Source organism: Leptopilina boulardi, unplaced genomic scaffold (assembly GCF_019393585.1).
Source record: "Leptopilina boulardi isolate dan_hultmark-lab unplaced genomic scaffold, ZJU_Lbou_2.1 LbouV2_165, whole genome shotgun sequence".
In the NCBI taxonomy this organism is placed as follows: Eukaryota; Metazoa; Arthropoda; class Insecta; order Hymenoptera; family Figitidae; genus Leptopilina; species Leptopilina boulardi.
In genome coordinates this window covers 1378735-1398214 of record NW_026137713.1, presented here as the reverse complement: position 1 = coordinate 1398214, position 19480 = coordinate 1378735, and the positions used below count along the sequence as shown (strand labels likewise).

General features: G+C 32.8%; 2 protein-coding genes across 3 annotated transcripts in view; both read left to right on the top strand.

Moving 5' to 3' along the window:
- LOC127277033 (synaptic vesicle glycoprotein 2B-like) overlaps positions 1-19480 on the top strand; it is a 46881-nt gene that overhangs the window by 4389 nt on the left and 23012 nt on the right. The window contains exon 1 of one of the 2 annotated variants that reach the window (XM_051297829.1): positions 6202-6343. The exons of the other annotated variant lie outside the window; for it this stretch is intronic. Coding sequence (XP_051153786.1) covers positions 6217-6343 — 127 coding nt within the window. The 5' untranslated portion in view covers positions 6202-6216. Of the gene's footprint in view, positions 1-6201; positions 6344-19480 lie in introns of those variants that run through there. 2 annotated transcript variants of the gene reach the window in all.
- LOC127277037 (uncharacterized) lies at positions 8864-12330 on the top strand. Its single transcript, XM_051297842.1, has 2 exons — positions 8864-10381; positions 12193-12330. Exon 1 carries the CDS (start codon positions 9060-9062, stop codon positions 10377-10379), a length of 1320 nt encoding a protein of 439 aa, XP_051153799.1. The 5' UTR covers positions 8864-9059; the 3' UTR covers positions 10380-10381; positions 12193-12330.

Below are 19480 nucleotides of genomic sequence, written 5' to 3'. Positions count from 1 at the left end.
ATTCGATTGGGTCCTCTCATATATATATATATATATATATATATATATATATATATATATATATATATATATATACAGGGTGTTCCAAAAGTATGGAAACTTGCAAATATCTCAAAAAGTACGCATTTTCGTAAAAAATATCTAAAACAAAAGTTGTTCCAAAAAAGATCTACATTTTTGAACCCAAAAAATTGGTTCCGAGACTCAACAGTGAAAAAAGAAGTATCACGAAAATGCGTACTTTTCGAGATATTTGCAAGTTTCCATACTTTTAGAACACCTTGTATATATATATATAGATCCATACGAGAAGCTGGTCGATCACTTGATTCGAGGAGCAATTAATTTGCCAAACCAATGGATCACTCTGCTCGATGAATCAAACTATAATTGAATCCACTATCTTAATGGAAATTCTCGCGTTATTCAAATTTATTCAGTTTCCGAGAATTTTGCACAAAATGTATCCCTTGCCTCTAATGGCACAATAATTAATTACTATTTCAGTAATAATAATAACAATAATAATAATAAATATAATAACAATAATAAAAATAATAATAAAAATTATTATTATAGAATATTAATAATAGGTAATAATAATAATAATATTAATAATAATAATAAAGTAAGAATTATAATAATATTAATAAAAATAATAATAATAATTTCGAGGAACAGTATAAAAAACTTTTCTTTAAAAAAAAGAAAAAAAAAAGGTTATTGTGCTGACTCGTTGGTTTATTTGCATCTCGTCTGTGAACTCGTTCTTTATTTATTCCCTTTTTCCCTGAGATCATTCATCTTCAGACGGCAATCTTCTGCCATGATATAAAGTCCAAACGCCCTTTCGTCACTAAACTGTCCAAACTTTTCTTCCCTAACTTGAGGGTGAGGTGTGTATAGTTTTTTGAAAAAAAAAAAAAATACTAATAATAAAAATCGGAAAAAAGAAGTGAAAAAAAAATTTGAAAAATGTATTCGCGAAAGAAGACTATACTGGAAAACGTGGTTTAAATTTTTTTTCCTTTCTTTGCTACATACAAACTTATATAACTTGTATAAAATGATAGATAGAGACAGATTTGAAAATTGTCTTTTTTTGTTTGTTTAAAAAAAGGAAAATATATAAAAACGTCTTTAAAAAAAAATAATAAAAAAATAAAAAGTAATGTAAAAATTATTACTATACAAATATTCACCCTAATTATTATTTTTCTTGCTTTGTATTTTTAGTATTATTATTATTATTATTATTATTATTATTATTATTATTATTATTATTATTATTATTAAAATAGTGATGTATTTCGTATTTTCGCTGATTGAACAAATATTTTTCAATATAGAAGAAAAAGAAAATAACTCACGTCATCGAATCGAAAATATCGTTTTTTTCTCTGTCTCTCTCTCTCTCTCTCTCTCCCCCTCGGCATTATATTTTCACTCCTCACGAGAATTCCACAAGGTTTTTAGAAACTGGAACATGCAAAAAAATTTTGAAAAATTATTGTTTAGTCCTTTTTTTATGTTATGTGATTTGTTTTAAAGCCAAAGCGCACGATTTTCTTATATTTATAGATATTTTTGTCAGAAAAATCTTTTTCAAGTTTTTTTTTTCTGTTGAAATCTTTATAAAGTGTAATTTTTTATTTCGCGACACAACAGGGTCTTAAAAAAAAATAAAAAAAAATTGAAATGATATATAATATAAGTAATATGGAAAAACATATTGTCTAAACTATGCTTAGTATGCATCAAAATTATGAAACAGTGCAGAAAAATACACTTTTCTGCATAGAGTGCAACAAAATTATAGAACAGTGCAAAAAAGTGCACTTTTCTGCATAGCATGCAACAAATTTATAAAACAGTGCAGAAAAGTACAATTTTCTACATAGGATGCAGCAAAATTTATAAAAAAAAAACCCAATGCAAAAAAGTACACTTTTCTGCATTGTATGTAGAAAATTTTTAAAACAGTGCAAAAAAGTACATTTTTCTGCATTGTATGTAGAAAATTGATAAAACAGTGCAGAAAAGTACAATTTCCTACATTGCATGTAGCAACATTTATAAAAAAAACAAAATGCAAAAAAGTACACTTTTCTTCATTGTATGTAGAAAATTTATAAAACAGTGCAAAAAAGTACACTTTTCTGCATTGTATGTAGAAAATTTATAAAACAGTGCAAAAAAGTACACTTTTCTGCATTGTATGTAGAAAATTTATAAAATAGTGCAAAAAAATACACTTTTCTGCATTGTATGTAAAAAATTTATAAAACAGTGCAAAAAAGTACACTTTTCTGCATAGCGTGCAACAAAATTATGAAACGGTTCAAAAAAGTACACTTTTCTGCATTGTATGCAGAAAATTTATAAAACGGTTCAAAAAAGTACACTTTTCTGCATTGTATGCAGAAAATTTATAAAACAGTGCCCCCAAAAAAATCACTTTATTATTAATCAAAATAAAGAGAGAAAAAAATTTCAACATCGTATAGATATACAAAAAAAAAAAAAAATTACAGTGTGTATTCGCGCTTTTTTCCCGCGTAAAAAAAAGAATGTTAAAATAATCCCATCGGAAAAGTGGTTGCGGAGAATTTCAGAATGTTATTTTGCTAATTAAACTGAATTTTTTGTTTATTAATAGAGTGAGAGATATGAACTCAAATCGTTGCGGAATATACATATATTACATTGAAATGTACTTTAGGATTTTCATTTTACATATGCATATATGTAATATATAGGAAAATAGTGCGAAGAGAAATGTATTAATGATCCAAGTGAGATTGTTGCTTATTCGAAACATATATATATATATATATATATATATAATAAACAGTATCGTTAGTGGGGGAGTTGAAAATATGGTATAGAAATGCGGGATGTTTCAACCACCCTGAATAGAGTTAAACAACTCCCTTAAGCAAGATATCGCGCTTCGCGTAATGCCGTTTGGTTATACGCGATATATATACAGAGAGTGAACGTGAAGCAGAACAAGTTTGAATAGAGCCCGCATTCCACATCGAATACCCGAGAAACTCATTAGGGAGTTGCCCTGACTAACGTTGACTCCAAGTATATATTCCAACTGTTAACCAGCCACTGTACTGCTCTATTTATTTAGTATCCACTTCATTTCCAAAAAAAAAAAAAAATAATATAGCCCAATTTTCATTTGACCGAAAATGGCCGAACAAACATAACCTTTGGCGCCAATTTCAAAAATTCGACCAATCACAACTTTCTCATTTCCGATTAATCGAATTTTTTTAAATTACCACCAAATTGTTTCCACAGTTCTGCCGTCCAAAGTAAAAAGATTCAGACGGCAGAGATTATGTTTGTTCGGACATTTTGCAATTTCGGTCAAATGAAAATTCTCTGCATTAAGAATTATATTCATGGGAATAAAAATTCATTATTAGCAAGTAATGAACTATAAAAATTCTACTAATTAAAATTTAGAGAGTAATATTGATACTATTCGAGAGAAAGAGAGAGAGGGAGAGAGAAACGGCGAAAAATATCCTGGCAATCTGGTTAGTTAAAGCCATTATGGAAATGAAGAAGACGAAATAATTGAGTTAAATTTTGTAGGATAATTTGATCTCAAGAGAAGAAGGGGGGGAAGGGGTTTTAGCGACGAATTCTCTGGTCATCTCATAATGAGATCACGACCTGGTTGTCTCTGTATAATTCTCTCGCTCTAGATTTATCTCTATCTCTCTCTAGTAACATTGTATAGAAACAACCAATTCTACCGCGTTTGCACGTTTCTAAGCTTGCATGAGAATTGCAAACAACAGCTGGCACCCAAGGTCCATTAATTTTCCTCCCCAGCATCCCAATCATCTCGCAAAATATTAAACATTGAGATGAAACTGCATATAATGTTTCTAACGATTATTATTATCGAACACAATTTTTTTTTTTTTTGTTGAATAAATAGTTTTGACAATATAAACATTTTTTTCATAAAATGTCAGTTACTGAAGCTCAAAGTAGAAAAAAAATGCCACTTTGAGCTGAAGTTTTAGGGTGATTTTCATTTCCTAATATATAAATCACTTTCTGGAACTTGCAGTCATTAAACTCGATAATTTAAAGTTTCGCGTGCACGTCGCACACTTAGCAGTTTTGCGCTCCATATTCAAGTTTCCACTATGGCAAGCAATTTTCCCTTAGTAGTTTGAATCATGACTCTTGGATTTATCGATACCATGATACTTTTTTTTTTAAAAAAAAAAACTTTGTTTAAAAAATTTACCTCGTTAGAATCGTAAATTTTTCATTTGGATTATTAATATAGAATTTCTATTTTTTTTTTTTTTTTAATTCAATTATTTGAAAAATTCAATTTTATAAAACAATTGGAAGAAATAAATTAATCGTTATTAGAAAGAAAATAGAAAATTATAAATGCTGTAAAAGGATAAAACAGACGGGAAATTTCGAGCTTTGTAGTTTTCAATATATAGAAATAATCGTTATAATAGTCATTCAAACCGAGTGGATGATGGCCATTCGAAATCAATGGAAAACAATTTGATTAAGGGATGTCACAACCACTGCATAGCATCGATCGTTATTTTAATTGCTTGTTGCTTTTGAAATGTCCGCAATATAATGTACTTTGAGAGAAAATAATCGCAAAGCCATTCTAATTAAATATCAAAATCTAATTTGAATATTTTCTAAAATTAAAAAACATTCAATACAAAAATAGAGATGTACAAATTTTCAAATTATATTAATATTTGAAATGAAATATTTCTTGGATTCATTAAAAAAAGTAAATGATCTGAAAATAAAATGGACCACTTTTAACCAGAAACTAAAATATATATATATGCGAAAAAGGCTTATATATATTCTCAAACTTTGATAACTCGTGTATCAAGTTGACCTGAACGCTCATTAGATGTAGAGATGACTCCCAAAGGACCTAACCGTGTCACTTTAGCATTAAGATCCTGTTCCCGCTTTGAATATCGACGCCTAATGGAGGCGTCGCGGCGCCGCATACTGTTTATTCAAATTACCCGACTGGCGACCCTTCTATATACACCGATCGAAAACTCCCAGACATTTTTTTTTATTTTTCTATAGTTCCAAAACTTACTTTATAAATCTCGTCATATAAAATTTGAATTCATTTTTTCTTTGATAAATAATTCGATCCTTTTTATTTTGGGGGAAAAAAGCAAGTTATTAGTTATTTAACTAAAATACGAAAAAATTCTATTTATAAATAAAAACCTAATTTTATTCTAAACAAATCAAAGGAATAATTAAAATTAAAGTAATGATTTTTTTTTCTCAAAAAATATAATAATTAAATAACAGTGAAGCATTATTAACTCTCAGACCGGGGATATATACTATTATACGTGTTTGTGTTTACCTTCTTATCTATCTTAGCCCTGATTTGATTCGGTTCTGAGAAATTAATAAGTTCAAAAATGTGGTTGAATGACCATAAACATAAATGTTTATATATCAATCACCCACGTTACGTAACTTTATACAAAAGAAAGAATGGCTATTGTCTAAATTTAAAGAGACATTATATTTTATAATTTAATTATTTGATACAATAGCCATTCTTTCTTTTGTATAAAGTTACGTAACGTGGGTGATTGATATATAAACATTTATGTTTATGGTCATTCAACCACATTTTTGAACTTATTAATTTCTCAGAACCGAATCAAATCAGGGCTAAGATAGATAAGAAGGTAAACACAAACACGTATAATAGTATATATCCCCGGTCTGAGAGTTAATAATGCTTCAACAGAGATGTATGCGCAAATAAATTATAAATATTAAACAAATGATATAATAATTACTGTTAAAATGAACTGCAAATAATAATTGCCGCACAAGACTCAAAACTAACGATCCGCGAAGATGAAAATTGAAAACTAATCATCTTCTTAGAAGTAAATGTTTATTTAATAACATATTTTTGCGTACATTTACGATATAATGGGAAATTTTTTTTTTTTTAATATCCATTTGCCTGTTATATATTGAAGGCTAAATGACGTTTTCATTCGTCATAGATAATATACCGAAAGTAAATTTTTCTTACATATTTAATGCGCGAGAAAATAAATTTTCAGTTTATTTTGAGACGTTGTTATAACAAAATACTCGGATTTTCTCTCTATATTTTAAACATTTAATTCTCAAATGAATGAACCATCTACAAGTAATCGCGATAATCAAGAAGAATCTTCTCATTTTCTTGTTATCGATGATGATTATAATGAAGAACAAAATCAAACATCAGTGGAAAATTGGATTCATAACTTGATAAGTAAAAGAAAAATATATTAATTTTGAAAATAAACCAAAAATTTTTGACTGAAATTTCTATTTTTGATATAATTATTTTTCAGTAAAAATTTTTAATAGTCGCCACAAAAAATACAAAATAATTAATAATTATATTATTTTTTTATACTATAACAGTTTTCTATAATATTAATTTTTTTTATAATCTTTACTATTAAGATATAAAAATCAGTGTTAAAAATTTAATTTTTAACAAGGTTTTTATTCATAATTATTAAATTAATTATATCATTATATCATATAGATAAGAATTAACAAGCGCTTCAAACTGATTTTTAAATATCGATATTTCATTTTTATATTCATTTAAACATTTTTTTCATCTTTTAATTTATAATTACAGAATAAATTTTTCCTTTTAAAAATAGAATAATAATACCATATATTAATTTTTAATTATCATATATATGTAATAATTTTTCCTAATTTTTGTTCGATTGTAAAAAAATATAATTATCTAATTTTCCCATTTATAATTAAATAAAATTTTATAATTCTTCCATCAGCGCTAAAAGTGGCGACTAAAGAAAACCTTTTACATTCTTATATAAACTCAGTCGATATATACTGAAACGAAGAGAAGAATTTTCACTGAAAAGGCAGTTATTTTCTTATCAACGCACATTATACCTACACTCGTAAAAAGTAAATTAAAGATTAATATCTAAATAATTAAATTCAATATAATTAAAAAATAAGTTAATTAACAATTTTATGTAATTATCTGACCTTTTTAAAATTCATGAAATTTTTTTTCACTAATACATTAACTCATTTATAAAGGGACAAGTCAATCACTAATAAAAATTATTTAAAATTCCTACTAATTCAAATTAGTTAGAATTGTTTCTAATTCAAATTAGATAAACTTTCTACTAATTAAAATTATTTAAAATTCCTACTAATTTAAATTAGTTAAAATTGTTGCTAACTCAAATATGTTCAAATTCCTACTAATTCAAATTAGTTTAAATTCCTACGAATTTAAATTAGTTAAAATTGTTTCTAATTCAAATTAGTTCAAATTTTTGTTAATTCAAATTAGGTAAAATTTCTACTTTTTTAAATTAGTTAAAATTGTTGATAATTTTCAAATTAGTTTACATTTTTGCTAATTCAAAATAGGTAAAATTTCTACTAATTCAAATTAGTTAAAATTATTGCTAATTCAAATTAGGTAAACTTACTACTAATGAAAAGTATTTAAAATTCCTACTAATTCAAATTAGTTAGAATTGTTTCTAATTCAAATTAGATAAACTTTCTACTAATTAAAATTATTTAAAATTCCTACTAATTAAAATTAGTTAAAATTATTGCTAATTCAATTTAGGTAAACTTTCTACTAGTGAAAAGTATTTAAAATTCCTACTAATTTAAATTAGTTAAAATTGTTGCTAACTCAAATATGTTCAAATTCCTACTAATTCAAATTAGTTTAAATTCCTACGAATTTAAATTAGTTAAAATTGTTTCTAATTCAAATTAGTTCAAATTTTTGTTAATTCAAATTAGGTAAAATTTCTACTTTTTTAAATTAGTTAAAATTGTTGATAATTTTCAAATTAGTTTACATTTTTGCTAATTCAAAATAGGTAAAATTTCTACTAATTCAAATTAGTTAAAATTATTGCTAATTCAAATTAGGTAAACTTACTACTAATGAAAAGTATTTAAAATTCCTACTAATTTAAATTAGTTAAAATTTTTGCTAACTCAAATTTGTTCAAATTCCTACTAATTCAAATTAGTTCAAATTTTACAAATTTCAAATTAGTTCAAATTTTTGTTAATTCAAATTAGGTAAAATTTCTACTTTTTTTAAATAAGTTAAAATTGTTGCTAATTTTCAAATTAGTTAAAATTGTTGCTAATTCAAATTAGTCCAAATTTCTACTAATTGAATTAGTTAAAATTCCTACTAATTCAAATTAGACAAAATTTCAATTAATTCAAATTAAGTAAAATTTCAATTAATTCAAATAATAAAATTCTACTAATTCAAATTTAGAGAGCGAATTGATAAAAAAAATAGTAGTGCCAATAAAAATCATCAGTGATATCAATATCGAAAACATAAAGAAAAAAAATATTTGGAAAAATTGGTGAAAAATTCAAAGAAAATAAAATCGTTATCTACACTCATATCCGAAAGGGACGATCTTGTTGATCGTTCGAGGATGAAATCAGCCCTTCTCGAATTGGGAATTGCGAAACCAATATGAATCCGGATAGAGAGAGAGAGGAAATATTTCTCTCTCTCTCTCTCTCTGAAACCGCACACATCGTATAGTCGGACCATTTTCCTGAACACCTGCGTCAGACCTCAAACTCATTCTAGCCACGATTCTGTTCCGAGCAAACGGGTGTAGCTCGCAACCAGAACGAGCTTTTCAAAGTTGCTCCTGACTCTTATGCGGAAACACCCGTTGCGGATCTCTTCAAAATTAAAGCTTAATATATACAAATTATTGCAATAATCTCAATTGTATTACGCCGCCTCGTCCTTCTAGATCAAATACGTAGTCACGTAGTACTGATTGTTCCGCCACAGTAATTTTAAAAACAAGAGTTTTTCGCGCCGCCTATAGGTGTCGTGCTTCGTGCTGCTTGCTGAACTGCCATTATGTTGTTCTGTGCGTTCCGCGCAACATCGCGTTAAAATAACGAAAACGATAATGTCATCTTCATCAGAGAAAAGTTCACCAAGAGACCGTCAGGAACATCGCCGCAAAAAGAGGAAGCATTCTTCATCGAAAGTATTTCGACAAAAAATGAAAAAACTCGAAAAAAAGATGAAAAAATTGAAGCGTTCTCATCGATATCGTGAAAGCAGTACGTCATCCTCGGCATCTACCTCCAGCTCAGCGTCAAACAGCAGTCGCAACACTGAAAAGGTAACTAGAAGCCCTTCCCGAAGTTTTTCCCGAAGCCTATCTCGAAGTCCTCGCAATGAACGTGGTCCGAGAGACACGTCAAATGTCAGAGGCGAAAGGAGTCTGAGTCGTGATCAACAAGACCGCGACCGTGAATTCAGACATTCCAGAAATATTAGTGAAAAGCGTCTCCCGCGAGGAACGCTACACAAGAAAACTGGAAATGGTGAGAACAATGAGCACGATCCGAGAGACGTGTCACGTTCTAAAAAAACTCGATCTAGGTCCATATCAAAAACACCTGAAAATGCGACAAAAAAGGTTAACCCAAGCGACGCCGGGGCTGAGTCGGTAACAAACGAAGACAGCTTTCTAAAATTGTTAGGAGAGGGCGCGCAAGAGGAAATTCAATTTAGTGCACCAATCCACAATTCAATTGCGGAAATGTGGTCAAAAATTTTGAAAGTCGGTTTGCCCAAGGAAAGCATTAAAGACCTAATTAAAAAATATCCTATCGCAGAAAATTGCCAAATGATGGGTGCGCCTCGATTAAATGCGGAAATAAAAACCGGAATGAGTACTACCGCACTGAAAAAAGATACATATCAAGTATTAGCTCAAAATAAACTCAGTGCTTCCATCAGTGCTCTCGGAAATGTACTTCATCAAATTTTAGATGCAAATAAAGGCGAGAAGGAACTAAATTCAGGTACTTTGGCCTTGATTTTTACTACTCTTTGCGACGCAGGTAAAATTATGACCGACTTGCAACACGACCTGTCAATAACTCGCAGGAGTTTTATAATACCTTCCTTCAGTCTAATACTAAAAAAGATTGCTGAAGAATCGAACGTCGACACATCGTTGTTCGGCGAAAATTTTGCAGAAAAATTAAAATCTGCCAAAGAAGTTGAAAAATCAACAAAAGAAATTTCGAAAAATCCAGCATCACAGACTTCAACAAGGGCCAGTCATCAGAACAGGGACAAGGCTGCCGGACATTCGTCATCTAAAAATTTAAACTGGAGGGGCCCCTCCAAAAAATCATACTCGAGCTTGAAGAGGGGGGGCCAGGGATATCGCAGCAGTCGGAGCCAGACATCGAGACGAGGGAAGAATTAGTGGTAAGTAAAACCGCAGGTCGCCTGCGATTTTTTAGTAAAGAGTGGGGGAAAGTGACAACCGACCGATCAATTCTTGAATGCGTTAAAGGTTACAAAATACCCTTTGACGACATACCCACTCAAACACAACGTCCATCAGAGCCTGAACTCTCGATTGAGGAAAATGCAAGGACAGCTCAGGCTATCCTTCAACTCCAAAAAATAAGTGCGGTGGCTCCTTGCAAGCCATGTAAGGGAGAATTTTTGTCATCACATTTTTTAAGAGAAAAATCTAGTGGCGAGGATCGCTTCATTCTTAATTTAAAAAAATTAAACAAGTTTATAACGACCTCCCACTTTAAAATCGAAGACATGAAAACTGCCTTACGGCTTATAAACCGAGGCTCCTTCATGGCTGTAATGGATTTGAAGGATGCTTATCTCATGGTCCCTATTACAAACGAACATCAAAAATTCCTCCGTTTCTCATTTCGAAATGTCGATTACGAATTTAAATGTTTGCCTTTTGGTCTTTGCACTGCACCGTTTGTGTTCACTAAACTCCTCAAACCGGTAGTGCAAAAACTAAGAAGCCAAGGTATCATTCTAGTCATATACTTAGACGACGTATTAATTATTGCTAAAACCGAAGCCGAATGCAGGCAAAATATTTTCATAGTTCGAACTTTGCTGGAATCACTTGGCTTTATAATCAGCGAAAGTAAAAGTCAGTTAATTCCATCACAAACTTGTATTTTTTTAGGACTGGTTATCGACAGTAAAAATTTTTGCTTAGAACTAACTGAAAAAAAACGGAAGTCTATCTCTCAGTTAGTTAACAGATTTGTAATAAACAAAGTTTGTAAAATACAGGAATTGGCACAATTGATTGGCGTTTTAGTTGCTGCGTGTCCCGCAGTTCAATACGGTTGGCTGTATACGAAGAGGTTAGAGCGTGAAAAATACTTAGCATTAGATAATTCAAACAATAATTACAATGCTCGAATAACTCTTTCTAATTTAATACAGTCAGACCTAGAATGGTGGGCGCACAAAGCAAAGAAATCGTCTCACCCAATTCGCGAATTTAAATTTACCAAAGAGATTTTTAGCGACGCATCCTTGACTGGCTGGGGAGCTTTCTGTGAGGGTGAGAAAGCTAGGGGACTGTGGAGCATCGAAGAGCAGAAACTTCACATAAATGCACTGGAATTAAAAGCAGCATTTATGGGCCTGAAGTGTTTTGCTAAACAAAACAATAATTGTGAGATCCTTCTACGCATGGATAACACGACATCCATAGCATACGTAAATAGAATGGGAGGAATACAGTACCCCCGATTAACACAACTTGCCCGCGAGATTTGGGAATGGTGCGAAGTTAGAAATCTATGGATATTTTCTTCGTACATTCCATCCAAAGAAAATAAGGACGCTGACGAATTATCCAGAACCCTCCCTCAAGAGACTGAGTGGGAATTGGCTGACTGGGCATTCAAAAAAATTGAAAAAAGATTTGGAACATTTGAAATTGATTTATTCGCATCAAGCGTTAACGCTAAATGCAAAAAATACGTATCATGGCTAAGAGACCCCGATTCCGTTACCATAGACGCATTCACCATGAAATGGGGTTGTCACTTTTTCTACGCTTTCCCTCCTTTTGCACTATTACTAAGAGTTGTACAAAAAATTCAAATTGATAAAGCAGAAGGTGTTGTGGTGGTGCCTGATTGGCCTACTCAACCCTGGTACCCACTTCTAATGTCACTAGCTGTCGAAAAATCCATTGTTTTCAAACCTAATAAAAGTCTTTTATCTTCTCCTCACAGGAAAACGCACCCGCTTCACCAATCGCTTTCCCTGGTAGCGATACTCTTATCCGGGAAGCGTTCATGAAAAAAGGAGCATCTCAGGAGGCCGCTGAAATGATGTTAAATTCCCTGTCACCAAAGACTATACAACAATATAGCAAACCCATCAAACTTTGGTGGGAATTCTGCCAAAGAAATAATCTCGACATTTTTTGCGACTCAACTCCAGCTGCCTTACAATTCTTCACTGAGACTGCGAGAACCACTCGCTCATATAGTACGCTGAACGTTTACCGATCAGCAGTATCTCTGCTAATGGACAATAAAATCGGCAAAGATCCCAGCATCACTAGATTTTTTAAAGGCGTACACACGACCAAACCATCACAGTCTAGGTACGATGCGACCTGGGACCCTCAACTTGTTCTTCAATATTTGTCAACCTTGTATCCAAACGATACCTTAACCTTGGAAAAGTTGACCATGAAGTTAACGACTCTTCTATCTCTCATCACGGCTCAAAGAATCCAAACATTGAAGGCGATCCGTTTAGAAAATATTAATCTAGAGAGAGAACCTATCCAAATCAAAATTACAGACCGACTGAAGACAACAGGCAGAACGAGATACCAACCGCTCCTTGAAATACCCTCGTTTGAAAATCAACCGGAATTGTGTGCAGCAGGAGTACTTCGCACTTATATACAAAAAACGGAAAAAATAAGAAAAGGCGACAAAACCAAGGGTTACCTCTTGCTCACATATAAAAAACCCCACCAGGCCGCGACAACAGCAAGCATAAGTCGATGGATCAAAGATACACTCAATAAGAGTGGTATCAATACCGACATCTTCACAGCCTACAGCACTAGGCACGCATCGACATCAGCCGCAGCAAGACGTGGGATTAATATTGAAATTATAAGGAAAGCAGCGGGATGGACCGCTAATTCTTCAGTATTTGGAAGATTTTACAATCGTCCGTTAATACAGTCAGAATCGTTCGCAGCAGCCGTCATTCAAAACTGAAAAATTATATTACCCTTGAATTTTTTATTTTTCTATTCCTAATGTCTTATTTCTCTCAAGCACTATAAGTTTTTCTTCCAATAAACTAAACTTTTGTTCATCACTCGTTGAATGATATTGTTGCTATAATAAATATAATAACACAAAATCGCTCCACGCTTTAAACATCTACGTATTTGATCTAGAAGGACGAGGCGGCGTAATACAATTAAATGATTGAACGAACTTACCTTAAGTGATGTTCAATCGCAATTGTATAAGCCGCCTCGTCCGAATAGATCACACCCACCCAACCCAAAAAGAATAAACAGGTAAACCAATTCATTAACCCCTAAGCGATTTTGTTCAACTTTAAAATATAATGGCAGTTCAGCAAGCAGCACGAAGCACGACACCTATAGGCGGCGCGAAAAACTCTTGTTTTTAAAATTACTGTGGCGGAACAATCAGTACTACGTGACTACGTATTTGATCTATTCGGACGAGGCGGCTTATACAATTGCGATTGAACATCACTTAAGGTAAGTTCGTTCAATCATTTAATTATATAGTTTTTCTCGTTTAAAAAAAAAAATATATCTCTAAAAAAAATAATAAAATAGATATTAAAATTTTTCAATTACCGTTGTTTATAAATACCGTGATTGTAATCAATTAAAGTAGTATAGCTATGTCACTACGAGGACATAGTTCCGGCGGCTGCCGCTAGATGGCGCCACTGTCGCATACCGTCGGTCGGTAATTACCCTCAGTCGGTAATGTAGATTCCTACTTTACCACTTGAGGTCGGTAATTAGTTCCAGTAGTTGCCGCTAGATGGCGCCACTGTCGCATATAGTCGGTTGGTAATTAGTTCCAGTAGTTGCCGCTAGATGGCGCCACTGTAGCATATAGTCGGTTGGTAATTGGTTCCAGTAATTGCCGCTAGATGGCGCCACAATCACTTGAAGTCAGTTTAAAAAGTCGGTATTGCAGATTTCTGCATTACCATCAGCCGGTAACTTACCATCAGCCGGTAAGGTAGATTCCTGACATGAATTTTGACTCAGTTGGTAAGGTAGGGATCTGTTTTACCGACCAAGTAGGGTAGTAGTGTGTGAGTTCACCACCACCCCTTAGCTGCGTGCGCATCTTATGTATTGTCAAGTTGGGTATATAAGGTGGTACTGGACAGAGGAGCGGTACAAGTACCAAACTCCTTGTGAGATACGGAACTAAAAGCAGTGAGCAAGCAGAAAGATTTCGAGATAAAGAGCAACAGCGACGACTGAGGTTTTCGTAGACAAGGGTCAGAAACAACGAAGAAGGTTTGCGTGGAGGAAGTCAGGGAGGTTCAGCAGAGGGCATCTGTGGCGTGTCACAGAGGGCAGCACCGTAGAAGGAAGCCTGTTAGAACAAAGTTTCCATGTAAGAATATTATATTAATTAATTTTTTTTTCAAGAGAATGAGAAATTTTATAATAATACATTTATTTTATTATTTGCAGCATGCCTGGTAAGCGTCGGAGAACTAACGAATCGGATAATGAAGTTCCACGAAAGCTAAGGGTATCCAATGCATCGCTTCTCGAGGATTGTCAATCTCTCCTAAAAACTACAGAGGATGCATCGAATTTATTGGGCTTGCTGAAAACTGAGACCGATAGAACTCAATTTGTGACCAGATGGATTACTGCATGCGACAAAAATCTGGCATTATTACGGAATATTTTGGATGACTTGCGTTGCTCATTTCACAGACAGCGATGTTTAAACCTGATTCAACAATTTGTTTGTCTCCATGCAAAGTTGGAGGTTTCTTTAAAACAAGGAGCTGGAGTAGTTCAACCTGAAGTCAATATTCCTGCAGTAGATAAAGAGGACATCACAGATCGAGTTCGTTGGTCCAATTGTCAAAGTGCTTTCAAGTGTCGTCTTCAAACGAGTTTCATTATCAACTTGGTGCATATTGATGTCAGTGCATTTCTGGATGACGCAAGTGTGCTGTTTGAAGAATATATTAAAACTGTATTACAAAGACATGGTTCATTAAAAGTGTATGCTGTACTTGATGCGAAGTATAAGAAAGTTACCACCGACGAGGTGAAAGTCGAATCCAAATATTTCAATGTGAAGAGTGAAGTAATTTTCGAGACAACTATTTTGACTGATTGGTTTTGTGAAAATGTTAAGGCACCGATACTGAAGCTTATAGAGGAGTTTGCAGAGAAGGAATCTCAGTGGACATTGCATTCGATAACAAAATTGGAAATCAACGTCAACAAATACAATCCGATTCGAGTTGGTTCCTACATTGATTTACCTTATGGAATTAAAGTGAAAGAGGTATGCATTAACGTTAAAAATACGGATCAAAAGTGCTTCAAGTGGGCAGTTTTATCGGCTTTACATCCAAAAAGTCAACACCCAGAGCGAGTTGACCATTACTTCAGGTACGGAAAAGAATTGAACTTCGATGGAATCGAGTTTCCTGTCTCGTTAAAGGATATTTCAAAATTCGAAAAGCAGAATGACATCTCCATCAACCTTTATGGACTTCGTCTAGTGAACACCAAATTCGTCACTGTTCCACTGCACCTGACACCAGACAAAAAAGCGAAGCATATTAATTTGTTAAGAGTCGAAAGCAACTACGAGAACGAGGCTGACAGCGATGATGAAGATGCTCCTGCAGTTGATGTTACCATTCCTGCTGCAGCTGATATAACGGTGCCAAAAAATTACCATTATGTGTGGATCAAGAATTTGTCTGGGTTGGTTAATTCTCAAATCAAGTCAACTAATAAGCATAAAAAACATATCTGTGATCGATGTCTTCACTACTTTGTCACAGAGGAGAGGTTAGCCCGACATGAGGAGGAGTGCAAAACACTTAATGAGTGCAAGATCAACCTTCCGAAACCTGGACAGAATTTTATCAGTTTTAAAAATTTCGGGAACAAGGAAAAAGTTCCATTTGTTGTATACGCCGACTGTGAGTGTTTCTTGAATCCTGTCGAAGATGAAGTAACCACTAGCAATACTGAAGTGATTCAACGGCATGAAGTGTTCAGCATTGGTTATTACGTGAAGTGCAGCTACGATGACGCGTTATCCGAATACCATTCCTGTCCTGATGGAGCAGATGCTGCCAAGTGGTTTGCCCAGGAGTTGAAGCAGTTGGCTGGGACCATGGATTCCATCTTCAAAAATCCGATTCCAATGATCACGTTGACGCATGACGAGATGAAATCTTTCGTGGATGCCTCAATCTGTCACATTTGTGAAGGGCAATTTTCACCCGTGGAGAAGAAGAAAGTTCGAGACCACTGTCACCTAACAGGTAAATATCGAGGTGCAGCTCATGAAAGCTGTAATTTAAATTACCAAGATTCGAGAGTAGTGCCTGTTGTATTTCATAATTTAAGTGGGTATGATGCTCATTTTATAATTCAAGACATTTGCCTCGAATTTGAAGGGAAGATTGATCTTTTACCATTGAACAAAGAAAAATACATATCTTTCACTAAGCATGTTAAAGAAACGGAAATCAAATTTCGATTTATTGACTCCTTCAAATTCATGGCTTCGTCTTTGGATAAATTGGCATCATACCTTTCTGAGTATAAAATTGTGAATCAAGAATTTTCTAACTTCACCGATGAAGAAATCGGTTTGCTTACAAGAAAAGGGGTTTTACCGTATGAATACTTAGATTCTCGTCAAAAATTGAAAGAAACAGATTTACCGGTTAAAGACAAATTTTATAGTACACTTAATGACAGTACGGTTTCTGATGAAGATTATGAGCATGCTCAACGTGTTTGGTCAGCTTTTAATTGCACTAATCTCGGTGAATATGTTGATTTGTACATGAAGACGGATGTGTTGCTATTAGCAGACATCTTTGAAAATTTTCGTGATCAGTGCTTACAAGCTTACCGACTTGATCCTGCTCATTATTATACAACACCGGGTTTAACGTGGGACACGATGTTGAAATATACCAACGTGAAGTTAGAATTACTCACTGATATTGACAAGCTAATGTTTTTCGAACGAGGTGTAAGAGGAGGTATCAGTCAATGTAGCAATCGCTATGCTTGTGCGAATAATCCTTTCATGGAAAATTTCAATGAAAACGAAGAAATCAAGTACATCATGTACTATGATGCAAATAATCTTTACGGTTGGGGTATGGTACAACCACTACCATATGGTGGATTTGAGTGGGTTAAAGTGACAGACAATTTTGATTTCAATATTCCTGACGATTCACCGTTTGGATACATTTTAGAAGTAGATTTAAATTATCCGAAAGAATTACACGACACTCATAGTGACTTACCTTTCTGCTCCGTACACTCTAATCCACCATCAGAGTCAAAACAATCGAAGTTGTTGACAACATTAGAACCTAAACGCAAATACATAATCCATTACAGAGTTTTAAAACAGGTTTTGACTAATGGTCTCGAGTTAGTAAAAATTCACAGAGCCATGAAATTTAAACAATCAACGTGGCTTAAGCCTTATATCGATTTTAATACTACTAGGAGAGCTAATGCGAAAAATGAATTCGAAAAGAACTTATTTAAACTCATGAATAACGCGGTTTACGGAAAAACCATGGAAAATGTACGCAAACACGTCGACGTTAAACTTGTAAACAAATGGAGCGGTCGCTATGGAGCTGAGGCTCTCATATCGAAACCAAATTTTCACAGTCGATCAATTTTCGATGAAAACCTGGTAGCGATTGAACTGAGAAAAACCGAAATTTTAATGAACAAACCGATATATGTTGGTTTTGCTGTTCTTGATGTATCAAAGTCTCTCATTTATGATTTCCACTATGACTATATGTTAAAAAAATATGGCGATTCTTGCAAGTTGATGTATACGGATACAGATAGTCTTATTTATGAAGTAAAGTGTGACGACATTTATGCTGATATAAAGCATGATATCAACAAATTTGATACATCTGATTATCCCAAGGATAATGTATACAATATTCCGCAAGCCAACAATAAAATTCTGGGACTCATGAAAGATGAGTGTAGTGGTAAGATCATCACAGAATTTGTTGGCTTGCGGAGTAAAATGTATAGTATTCGTGTGAATGGACAGGATTTTACTAAAAAAGCTAAAGGTGTAAGAGCGGTTATTGTAAAGAAAACTATAGATTTCAACGATTATATTGATTGTCTACGAAATTTTTCGATTCAAACGAGAACTCAACATGTCATCAGATCTCGATTACACAAAGTTGAAACAGTAAAACAACTGAAGGTAGCTTTAAGTCCGATGGATGACAAGCGCTACTTACTTCCTGAAAGTAGTGACACTTTTGCTTGGGGACATTATAAAATAAAGAAAAATTAAGTCTGTTTTATAAGTTGTAAATAATTTGTAAATATGAATGAAAAATAAATAGAAAGTTTTATTGTATTTGTTTGATTTTTTATTTATTGCCGTATAACTTTTTACATTATTAAAGTATTTACAATTATCAAAGTGGTAAATTTTTGAAGATCAACATTGATTCAACATTGATTCAATATTGATTCAACATTGATTCAACATTGATTCAACATTGATTCAACATTGATTCAACATTGATTCAACATTGATTCAACATTGATTCAATATTGATTCAACATTGATTCAACATTGATTCAACATTGATTCAACATTAATCTGTTTTGTTTATCCAACTGTTATGAGAATTATCAAAGCCTAACCATTTGACAAAAATTTCATTTCCACGTCTTTTGAGAACTTTTTCTACAAGATATACATCAGGATATTTTACTTTAAGAAGTTCCTCTTCATAGAATCCTCCACTGACTGGTTGATCTTGATAGTCCTTTAGTATATAAGTCACCGGTCGAGTTGGTTTGACTTTATCAATGGTGAATATTTCAGTTGTCCAATTCGGTGTGTAACTTTTCTCAAACACATTTTTAAATTTGCTGACACGAACTTTGTCTCCAATTTTAAACTTAGTTCTTCTCAAAGGTATGTTTCTTAGTTTGGAGATTCGTTCTTTCAAAATTTCAACATGATCTGCAGTAACATCTTTGGGTTTCATTCCAATTGTACGATGTTTTGTATTATTATACTCAGAAATGAGATTAGGTAATATATCACACCACTTGTAATTTCCTCTTAAACTGAACTGAATCCACATTTTCCTTTTGAGTGTTCGATTAAATCGTTCAACAATGGATGCTTTTAAGTTACTATATGTTGAATAGAAATTAATTTTTCTCAATTCCATTAAAGCTTGAAA